We start from the raw sequence: 12,045 nt of genomic DNA on the forward strand, positions 1-12,045 counted from the left end.
CTGCAATTCCTTTACTTTGTGTATACGTATAAGACCAAAACCAGTATATTCTCATATTTGATGAACTGGAACCTGCAAATATTCAATATTTCCTTGAATATGACAATATATATATATATATATATACACACACAAACTCATGAAAACATTTTGAAAACTAATTGATTCATTATTGCAGCTCAGCACATTTGCTTTCATAACTATGCAGCCATGGACAGATAAGGCTTAAAGCACCTTTGCGTACAAATTTGCTATATTCACCTAACATCATTCTCCTGCCACGCTTAATGAAAATATGGAGGGGAGATGACGGGACAGCCACACCTCCCATGCTGATATAATTATTTATCACAAAAGACAGGACCAGATAATTAGCTGAGTTGATATTGTTATTTTACAAATACCTTGACACATTTAAAACATATCATATTGTCTACCAAGTGAAAGAGGATGACAGTGTGGTCTTTGGGGCACTTCATTATCTGCAGCCCCAAGAAATGTGCCCACACTGCCTATAAATTTATCCAGCCTTGACTGTTGTGCAGGCATTTTGCCAGTGAACAGTGCTGAAAGAGATACACCTTTATACATTTTAATCTATGACACCATCCTTAAGGGGTATTGGCAGCCAGTTTCCATCTTTGCAGCCACTGCTGAAAAGTCAGTCCTCCTTGATTTGCCTCTGAGAGGACATGCTGAGCTGGTTGATCCCACCTATGTGCATGAACACACAAAGCAAACAGTTAAGCTGATATATTTGACTCTCAAGCAAAGATTGGAAAAAATACAGTTTTGAGTGCATTTTAAAGCAATTATGTGAAAATTAACTTGTGAACAACAATCAATTTGGGTCTTATTTCATAGTTTGGGCCATAATTTCTGCCATTTTAAACATCTCATTACTGGGTAACATGTTTAATTACAGTATTTAGATATTGAATTACCACAATATGATTATCACAGTATATACATAATCCAATAAAAATTATTTGTTCCAACACCTCCTCCAGTTTAACATGTTTACAACTGTAATTATATTCAAGATTGATCATTTTATACCCAACATGCACCTCTGCATATACAATTGTTTGTCCAGTTCTCTAATGTTCTTCCTTTGACCACCACTATGGTACTTGTCGGCAATGGCATGTTACAGTGATGTTGTTTTATTTACTCTGTTCATGACCTGACAGGCAAACAGTCATAAACGAAGGGCATGTAAAATCAACAATTTTGTCATTAAAAAAATGTGCTGCTGTGGCATTTGTTTTGACTTTCTGAGTTGCAAATTCTTCTATGGGCCTATAGGCACACAAATGGCTTCCCCACCCCTATGGTAAGAACTTGACAAACTGGATGGCTGTTAGGAACAAGGTGAAAGCACTACTAGAAATTATGGTAGAACTATGAAATAGGCATACATGTTTGTCTGCTATAAATACATTAACATTTATCTATTTCAAAAGATGTGACTCACCAGTGAGAGATAGCAGTTTTGACTTGGTCTCCATAAGAAAGGCCCTGTGCACTGCATTGAGTGAGGCCTTTGACTCTTGGTACCAGACACTTCAGAAGCTTCTGATCCTCCTCTACGACTCTGGACAGCAATGCTATAAGTACATCAAGGACAAACAGTTGATTTGTTGTCGCTAAAACCGACTACAGTTCCTAAAATGTGTATATGTCTAAGTGACATACAAACAGCACAACTTGTTGTATGTGGTAAACGCTTCTCTTTTGATGAGTTCCTCTGATTACCTTTTTGATCAGAAGCATGTAGCATTTCTGTTTCCTTCTGTATTTTCTGCAGAGTCATAGTGTGAAGTTGTTGTAACTGGTGGAGGAAACGTAACTCAAGTTGCTGGGAATGTGCCTGAAACCACAACTCCTCAGGAGCCTCAAGTGCAAAGAGAAGGAGAACTATTAGTATATCAATTACAATGTATGTCAAAACTATATAAAACTTATACAATAAGTGTTAAACCAGCAGATGTCCCTAAAACACAAATGCATGTAAAATAAAATTTCCTGCTGGATCAAGTCATTGTAATGGTTAGCTGGTTTATCAACACTGACTTGGACATGTGAAGTTTACCAAACAGTGTGGCCTGTGGGAGCTGATAGCTCAACTTGGATAAAAAATAAATAAATAAATAAATTCATACCTTTTTTCATTTCATAGCTGAAGTGCATGGTTACAGTGCTCAGTTCAGATAAATCAGTCCAATCACTACCAAGGATAGAAGTACTATTTATATAATGAACTTTTAGTATGACTGTTCAGTTCGCTTCATTTGGATTTCCTTCGTGCATCATGTTTTTAATTCATTTTTACAGAAAGCTTAAAATTCATAACAATATTATAGTATTTTTTTCATACTTTTACCATATAAGGTATATATATAAGGTCTCACATTGTTAAATCTGTTTCACTATTATATATTACAGCTTGTATCCTAACTAGGTAAATCAAAAAAAGATTAATAATCAGCCACTAAGTTATAAATCAACCAAACATAACCTAAAACCAGACATGCACATACAGTGTCGCTCAGGGTAACATTTTACTCACGATGTCAACACTCACCTTGTACAGAGGGAATGCCAAGCTCTGACACATGCTGCTAAAGTTTGGGGACTGCATGCGATGGATGGACAGTGATGATGAAGGGATTCTTTGCTTTCTGAAACATAGAAGATGTTGTGATGCACTCACTAATTGATAGATAATAAATTATATCCACTGCAGAGGGAGATACATGTACTTATGTGGAATGTTCATTATCTGCCTTCCTCAATAGATATGAAGTCCATACATTTGGTGTTTATAAAAGAACACAATTATATTGATTCCATTTTGATCTGACTGAGGTGTAGCCCTTCAAGTGTTGGACTTCTCTTACCCCTCAACAGTCCTGCGGTCCAATGCAAGAAGCGAAACCATTCCAAACTGTCTGGCGTCCTTAGAGATCAAGTTCCTAAGACTATCAGCTGCAGTGGTGACATCTTCAAATCGTGGCACCAGATTATCCCTGATGAATTCCTGTAACTGAAACACAACAAGGGGAGACAAAAACATTTATTTCACAACAGCACAAACAAATCCCATTGATAATGCATTTACTTATGCACCAAAGATGGAGAACATCCAAACCTGTCTATGCAGATGAATGAGCTCAGTCTTGGCCATGGAGTTCCCCTTTATCAAACCTCTGATTTGGTCCTGTCTGAGAACCTGCAGAGATACAACCACACAACTGTGAATGATTTAAGTTGCAAAGATTTGTTTAAATGGCCCTGAAAGAAATGGAAACATGTTTATTTACTCTCGTAGTTTGAGTCTTAGAAGCAGTGATGAAGCAAGTATTCACTTAAAGCAGAACTATGCAGGATTATTTACCCTAATTTAACAGCTTCAGTCACAAGCTGTTTACGTGTGCAAAAGTATTTGTTACGATTGGAATTTACAATTCCATCGTTTACATGGACACAAAATTAAATAATCATATTGTGATGTGCATAAACATACATCGAGCGTTCAGTCAGAATGGACTATTGTGACGTGCAGTATTGTCGGATTCTCCAGAAGACAACGCTTCACTTCCGCTTAGGTAGTAAACAAATGTTATACGCGTCTGCTTGTCCCTTCACTGTCCACTATCTGTCTCATTGTCCTCCTCTTCCGCGTCTGTGACTTCCATGTCTGTTCATTATTATATTTGTGGAATGAAAACAGTAGTAACAACATTGAAATATGTCACGTTTACGTGGATCAGACATGTGATATCGCCAAACCAGGGAGTCATGATCTAACCCTAACCCAGATCTGTATTTATGAACACCAATCTCAATGACAATTGGCAAATACCAGATCTCTCCTTCGAAATTAAATTTGTTTCTGCATGGGCTACATATCTTTATTTTGATAAAGGTTTTATTTAAAATATTATCACATTTAAAAGGTTATCAAAAGTCTTTGTCAGCTGTCACTCTTACCACTAGTTGTCTGAAGTCCCGGATACTTTGCCACTGGTTGCGGAGGTTTCTAAGTGACTCCTGACGGCTCCGGGCATGTTGGTCCAGTTGGATACATCGGTCTTGGATGTGATCTCTTGCTGCTGCCTGCATCACACTCTGGATCTCCAGCTCAAGAACTGACCTGACAGAGACACAGAAAGTTCCAGAGGGACAATACAGGTGTAAACGTACTCCTCTTTAGTTTTTGTCCGCAAAATCTGCCTTACCTGTACCATGAAATACAATAACATTAATAAAAAAAAACAAAAAAAAAACAGTGCATAAATGTGTTTGAAGGATCTACACAAAATTAAAAATATGTTTCAGATGAATTGTTAAATCATGACATGATCTGTAAGTTAATTCGCTTACAGTGCCAAGGTGTCATTGTGGAGCTTGTCTGTTACACCAGACAACTCCTGCTCTGCCTCCGCCTTGCGGGACTGCAGTTGATCTTTGAGCTGCTGGACTCTGGAACGAGTCTGGGTCAGTTCCACCAAACTCTGCTCAACCTCTTCCCAGGCATCCTGAAAAAATAAATAAACAAAACAGAGTGAGAACTTTCTGAATATTATATTAAAATCTGTTCAAGTGTTTGTATTAGAAACCTGTAACAGAGCCTTCACTGGTGGCAGCACGCTATCCTCCTCTGCTGACATGTCTAGTAGGTGATTGCTTTCATAACGGAACCTGAAACACACATTCAAAAGACAACACTGAAGTCTAACACTATTAAATCATCCAAATTTGAATACTATGGTGGTATGACTCACCGCAGAGCTGTCACATCCCGAGTCACATCCAGTGAAGCAAGTTTGTCTTCCAACTCCTTCTGGTCTCTGGAAGCTAAATATTGTAATGCTGAGAGAATATGGTTTGGAGGATAACCACCCAGCACGTTCTGGCACAATGACAAGAAACAACATGTTTGTTCAATTGAAATTCAAAGACAGTTGTGACCAAAGGAAAAAGAGAAAGAAAAAAACAAACCTCCACAGCACTTAACCAGTACTGAAACATGGCAGTCTTCTGTTCAGGGGTCATACTGAGAGGGGGGAAATTATTAATTCAATAAAACATTACAATTAATATAGACAGTATGAGTAGTTGATTCAGCTCTTATAGTCCTTACTGTTTGGCTGCAGTGTTTGTTTTCAGTTCACTCTCTTGTAAAGACTGATAGAAGTGGATCCTGTCATCACACAGCTCTCTTACTTTACACTGTGAGGATAAAATAAAATAAATGATGACGATCATTTGCTGCTAATGTAGTAAAAGGTTTGGTCTGCATTACACAGACTTGTGTGATCTCTTCTGATAAAGTGATTCATTAAATTGTTTTCCAAATGTTCACATATGGACTTGTGAAGGTACAAAAAGTTATCAAGGCGTCTCTACCAGCTTTGTAAAATAAAAATATTCTTCAGTTGGCACTTCATTTCAGCCATAATTTACTACAGTTTAGCCACAAATAGGGTATCCAGTGTGTGTATTTTGATTAATTAACTTGTCTTTTCTGTGCGCGCGCACACACACACACATTGTATGTTTTTTTTTACCGTTACATAAATTACACTAATAAATCTACTAAGTAAAATACAGACAGCTCTTACCAGGACCTGTGCCTCTACTGAGGTATTGAGGTTGTCCCCATCTCTGCTGCTTGACGATTTATCAAACAAGACTTCAACCTCTGCATCCCTGTAATGCACAGCACAATTCTTCTTTACTAAATCTATACAGCTACTTGACTGCTACATTTGAAAATTAGATAAATATATTTATGTTCTGTTTCACATAAACATTCATTTTATTGTCACACCTGGCCATATGTTCCATTGCTTCACAGTGCCCTCTGATATTTTGTGCATCTTCTGACAAAACCTTACAGCCCAGGGCACAGCGCTGTCTGAAGGCCTGGAGAAGCAGCTCTCTACACTGACTGTCCTCCACCTGGGACCAGGTACGACCGACAGACCTCTCTGTTCAATAACATTTTACAACTTTTAAACATTTTCATATCGAGTGTGTGCACAACATATTCAAATGTTAACAAAGACAGCCAGTCCTCACGGTGTGTGATGGACTAACCTTGTGTGGCCAACTGTTCCTCTGTCCCACTGATCTGAGAGTCCAGGTGACTGATCTCAGCTCTGAGCTGCTCTATCTTCCTCTGAAGCTCTCTTTTTTTAGCAGCCTCACTATGGTCCTCAGTCTGCTTCAACTGAGTGTACAAAAAACACCAGCAGATAAAAACACATTTCAGCTTAAACAGTCAGTACTTTCAGCAGATAAGTGAGATATAAATGTACAGCAGGGAGGTTAAGCATACCTCTTTATCCTGAAGAACTTTGTACCTTGAAAACGTAAGTGTCAAAGAAAGTACCAGACAAATGCTGAAACGGTCAGAGGTCTGGAGATGACTGGAGATGGTGGCAGAGAAAATTCAGGGTACATTGATTCTTTTGTCCCCATTTAATTTTTCTTTTATACACACAAATGCTTAACTTCACTTTTTTTAAAGACTAATGGTCTGTCTCTTTGATTTGCTTGCAGAGAAGATATATTTTGAATTTTGAAGTAAATGTATGGGTAGAAAATGTTGGCAGCATTAATCAAGCTTCAAAAACAAAGACATTAAAATCTGCCCCATCAGTTGGCTGACCAATTAATCAATCAATCTCCTCCACAGACTGTTGATGTCCAATAACTCACAGTTTAAACATCTCTGTACTTCACTTACTGACATTAACAACAACATATTATGCATGCATCAGACAGAGCAGTTAATCAACCACACTCTTTAGTCTATTGGTGAAATGGACAAGTTAAGACATTAGTGAATTAACATCGTCCCTGTGTGTCAGTTGTGAAAGGATACCACTGCAGGTTGCCACGCATGATCCTCACATTTCTGGGGAAAAGAAAAGAAACGATAGATAATAAACTATAAGCTATTCATAATATGTACAGTTACATGTAATCATTTAGAGTTTGTAACAGATAGGGACACAGCCGATTATGGGACAACATACATGACATCAAATAAATGAATACTAACCTCTGATGGAAAATGTGTTGGATGACATACTTCCATATTGATTTCCCTGTCCCAACACAGAGCCTGGAAACACAATGACCTCCCTTAATCAACGGTATCCAGAGTTATCAGTGTTGGCAGGGAAAGTGTGAATGGCCAATACCTACGTTTTGAAGTAACCGTCATTGGGTAGACTGTCCGGGGGCAGGTTAAACTCCTCTGTCGCCCATCGCTTCAACTCCTGCACCAGATTTCTGTCCGCCATCCCGATTGTTGACACTCACAACGACAACAAGCTAGCTGCTACCAGCGTCAGTTAGCGAAGTTCGCCCGAGTCGTTGCTCACGTTTACCTGAGTTAGTTTTAATCCTGTGACTTTTGTTTTCCGTGTGGAAATTGTCGTCGTTGTTAAATACGCATTCAATTACTCGGCAGTGGGTTTATTTTTAAAAATTCGAAAACACTCAAATTTTCAACTTCCCGCCTGTTCACGGTACTTCCGGTCGTTGCGAGCATTTCCGTATACTCTTAAAGTCGTATTGTCCCATAATGTGATTCCCAAACTTAATATTTGCTCAGTTATTTAAAGACAACGAACATTGCTATCAAATTCACAAAATGTCTATTCTTAAAGTGACATGAGAAATATAATATTTCTGACTACCTTATTATGTTGTACTATATTGAATAGTAAACAAGTCATTTTCTATAAATATGTCTGAATCACAACTTCATTTAATGCATGTGTAATTACAAACGTGTACACATACATCTTGAGTAAAAGTCTGTGGAAATGTTTGATGCAGGATGTCTACAGCTGTTGTATCCGAATAAAACTTGCACACACATTGCAATTATCCTAATGATTCCGCATTATTTTGCCTCATTGCAATGACTCCAGCCCTTTTTGCTAGTTTACATGGCTAATGCAACAAAGTCCTTGTATTGTGAAAGCTTTGCTTTACTTACTTTGCTTAATAAATCTGATTCTGAAAGGTATTTTTTACCTGACAAACGGATCACAGCCCTTATCTTAAAGGTGCCATATGTAAGAATGTGGCAAAAAACGGTTACCACACTCAAATTCAAAATATCAAGGTCTTTTAGGTTTTGTTTTCTCTGTCACTGTAGCTCAGACGTAACTGGCAACCCGTGGTTGCTCGGCAGCTGAGACTCTACTGACTGCAATGATTGGTAGACGGCGGTAGGTGGCGCCACATGCCAAAACATGATTTCAAAACATAAACATGATTTGCAGTCTGCAAAATATTTTTTTTTAATGCAAATATTTTGGCTGTACTGTTGTTGTTGGTGAGTTCAGTTTGTTATATGAATATTATTCCTGAGTCTCTGTGACATATTAGGAGGATTTTATGGCCAGTTGCTTTAGATTTATTACATAATGCACCTTTAAGACTAATATGTTATTTCTGTCTTCATTCTATTTGTATTTGACTATTTTTGATTACACTGCATGCATTTCTTTATACCTTTTGAAATGTTAATAAGGGTTCTTTTGTTTTTTGGAAATGAAGTACTGCATTTTATTGTTTGTATTGGCTCTTTCCGGGTATTTCAACAGGTAACAATGACTGAGAATGGCTCAAAAGAAAATCTGTCAAAAGTAATTTCAAATCATGTGATGACTCAATATAGTGAGGCTGGAACTACTTAAAGGTGACTTAGGCACTATACAGACTTGCTCACTGAAAAAAAACGTGTGTTGAATTGAAAAATATTATCTATATTTATCTCTATTTCATTGTGTTGTATTTTTATGTGGGAGTTTTTTTTTTTTAGAAATGGAAACATAAAGACAGAAAAATAAAGGAAGAATATGTGAGTTTCTTGTTGTGTCCAAGTTTCAAACATAGAGGGCGTAGTAGTTCCATTTCCAAACTCTTTAAACTCAGGCTTTCAGGCGCCTCTCATACCATCATGTATCTAACAGCCCACTTATCACAAACATCTATGATGCCACAGACGTTTGAAATAAAACTCTTTTGTGGAGCTTTGCGTGACATATAAAACAACAACAGTCAGACAACATTGCCCAGAGCAGGAAAATGTTGTTTTCTGTAGCTTGTAATGTAATGTCTTGCACATAGATAGGGTGCATTTTTATTAGTTCCTCTTATTTTGTAATAAATGAATGAAGACACAAAGTAAAAGATACACAACACATAACTTCTCACATTTTTAACAAAAACGCATCAGAAACCATTCAATTATCCAATCAGATGTGCAGCCTGGTTTTAGTGTGAGCTCATATATGTATTTTTAGATTTGATAGTTTGCTTTCTGCAGATTGTACTGTGATGAGATTATAAACTGTGTGCGAACGCATGTGTGCATGTAATATTGTGACGTAAGTTTTGAGTATATGTTTGCACACGTAGCGATGTGCACATCCCAAACAGAAATAAAAGCACTGCTCAATGTTCTCCCCTGTCAACAACGTCTTCCGTACAATAGAAGAGACTCTGAAATGCACTGCTAATGACCATGTGGCTATGACAAAAGCCTGCGCTCTGTTCCTTTAATGTTGGCAAATGTAGTGATACTAATCACACACACACAGCGCACAGTGGCCCCCGTGACCTGCACTGTGTGTCTGAGTGAGCCTTTAGAAATGTAGCACATCAGACGCACTGCACAAATCTGCAAGTGTGAAGGAAGATACACACACACGCACGCACGCATGCACACACACACACACACGCACAGACACACACACACTTTGTCTGTCTGTCTGTCTCCTTCACACAAACACTTCTACACAACACTGGCGCCAACGACCAAATCCCCCCTCTCACCCCCCCTTTAACTGACCTCCAATTATGTCATGCAAAAAAAGCTGTGTCCCATTCAAAAGCTCTCTTAATCAAACTCAATTAATTCCGCTGTTTTCCCTTATTATCCTCCGCAAGGAACGCGTCTTTCCAATAAGACTGTTAACTCCAGCCGAGGCCCTGTCAGATCTACTGGGGTGCAGGAGTGAAATAATAGACGGCACAATTGATGAATTAGTTATGGGAGGCTGTGTGGTTCTTAATGAACAGACTAAACTTTGTTGTAGAGGAGAGGTGTAGTGGTTTAGGGCTTTCTCTAAGTAATTACCAACAGCATATAACTTCGAAGGCTCATGGCATCTCAAATACTAAAAACCTGATTTAAAATGATCATAGATCGGCCTTTTTTCTTTATTTTCTTTGCAGAGATGTGTTAAGGGTTTTTGACTAATCCTGCTAAGTGTTCAAATCTTTCATAGCCACATCACAACAGAAGTGCATGCACCTACGACATAATATATATTTTTTTAACTTTCTAATTACCAAGTCCTCTCATTTTATCAACTTAATTATTATATATTCAAGCTGTGAGATGATGCCTGTATTTCTGATGCTATATATGTTTGCATTATCTTAATTTATTAGAAGGATAACCCCCTTGAGTTGGAGCATCTCATCTAAATATGTTGTGTTTAGAATATTAAGTTCAAATCGAGTACGTGGTCAAGGTCAGGAATTCAATTCTTATGTATTTATTCTCTATATACTTCTGATTATAACCTTTTGCTTCTACTACTTGCAGGTGAACACACGTTGGCTATGTTTCATCAGAAATAGCTTCATGAATGATCAGATTTTTCTGTCCACAGTACCAGGTCAGGAGGATTTACAGATGTTTGACATTAGGCAGCATGTGTGCAGATTGATTTGCTGCGCAATACAAATGTCCATGTGAGATTAGATTATGTTTTGGATGAGCACACATATCTAATACTCTAAAACAGGCCTAAAACGAGGTTGTATTCATGCAACATGGCAGTTGTATTTCAAACTGTTCATTATTAATGATTAATGGTTTTAGAAAACAGGTGCATTTTAAGATAAGACATCATAAGATATGGGAATAAGAAATGGTACATAAAATTGGTCTCATAATTGAATACATTTCTGAATTTGTGTAGTGGAGAATAACTTTACTGCTAAACGTTTGTCATCTACTGCTGTTCATTTTTTCCCATGCCTTTGATTGTGCCATGCACTCCGGCTCAATGCTCGCTTACCCCGGCCCCAGGCTGTGGCTCTAGTCCAGACATGGCCCCAGCTGAGCAGTGCCAAGTTGTCCAGCAGTTAGTTAGTGTCTGTTCGGGCCTATAGCTCGGCTCGGCCTGGCCCGGGTACTAATCCCCAGGCTGTCAGAGGACCCTGCTCTGAACTCATCCTGCGGCACAGGAAAACGCTCTAATTGGGGGATTTTCTACATCATTAACTCTGATGAGCAGCCATCCCACCCTCCCTCTCTCTTTTCCTCTCCACTCTCTGTCTCTTTCGCCCACACTTTACTACATCTTAATCTCTCTTAATGTTCCTCTTTTTTAACTTTCTCCAGCTCCGACTCTTCTCACATTCTCTGTCTCTCCTTTCATCTTTTCTACTCCAAACCATTTTCACCTCTGTGTTTTATCCAGACAGAACGATTGTGGTTGATCCGTTCTATGAAAACGCAGTTAACATGTGACCTCATCAACCTGAAACAACACGTGACAGAAGACGAAGTGCTTCACCTGTGCAATAAAATGTAATGTGTTCTCTGCTGAGATGCTGGGGGAGTCTATTCACCACTCAGGAGAGTTTTTGGTTATTTTAAGTTACTTATTCATTCATAAGTGATTTTTACTTTTGTCCACTGACTCGTCCATATGGCCCCTGATGTTCAGGCCTCCATCTGTCCAGGAAAGTGATTCACATGCTCAGATGACCAGCGAGTACAGCGGCAACACTCACTCTGTGAACATGTGTTGCAGTGGCTGAGCCTGCTGGCCTGCCTGCTTGGGGCAATTAGGGAGCCCTGTGGTCAGCACCCCCACCACTCCAACCCCCCCAACCCCGGAGAAGCACTGATTGATTGGAGTCTCATCTTCCTAACAGGCTGGCACTCTGCCACCAAACCATGGAAAAGCAGAGAGGACTGGGAGGGGT

General features: G+C 38.7%; 1 protein-coding gene across 1 annotated transcript; it reads right to left on the reverse strand.

Annotated features, from left to right (window-relative positions):
* Positions 1 to 611: 611 nt before the first annotated feature.
* On the reverse strand, positions 612 to 7,322 carry haus5 (HAUS augmin-like complex, subunit 5; the record flags this gene model as incomplete). The annotated part of the gene is made up of 19 exons (XM_083888007.1): positions 612 to 714; positions 1,478 to 1,610; positions 1,759 to 1,897; positions 2,588 to 2,684; positions 2,904 to 3,049; positions 3,155 to 3,235; positions 3,997 to 4,159; positions 4,390 to 4,544; positions 4,626 to 4,707; positions 4,791 to 4,918; positions 5,008 to 5,062; positions 5,150 to 5,238; positions 5,631 to 5,718; positions 5,840 to 5,999; positions 6,109 to 6,241; positions 6,350 to 6,374; positions 6,899 to 6,931; positions 7,079 to 7,141; positions 7,225 to 7,322. 19 exons carry the CDS (start codon positions 7,320 to 7,322, stop codon positions 612 to 614), a joined length of 1,971 nt encoding a protein of 656 aa, XP_083744133.1.
* Positions 7,323 to 12,045: the final 4,723 nt, after the last annotated feature.

Source organism: Microchirus variegatus (genome assembly GCF_963457635.1).
Source record: "Microchirus variegatus genome assembly, chromosome: 4".
Taxonomy (NCBI): Eukaryota; Metazoa; Chordata; class Actinopteri; order Pleuronectiformes; family Soleidae; genus Microchirus; species Microchirus variegatus.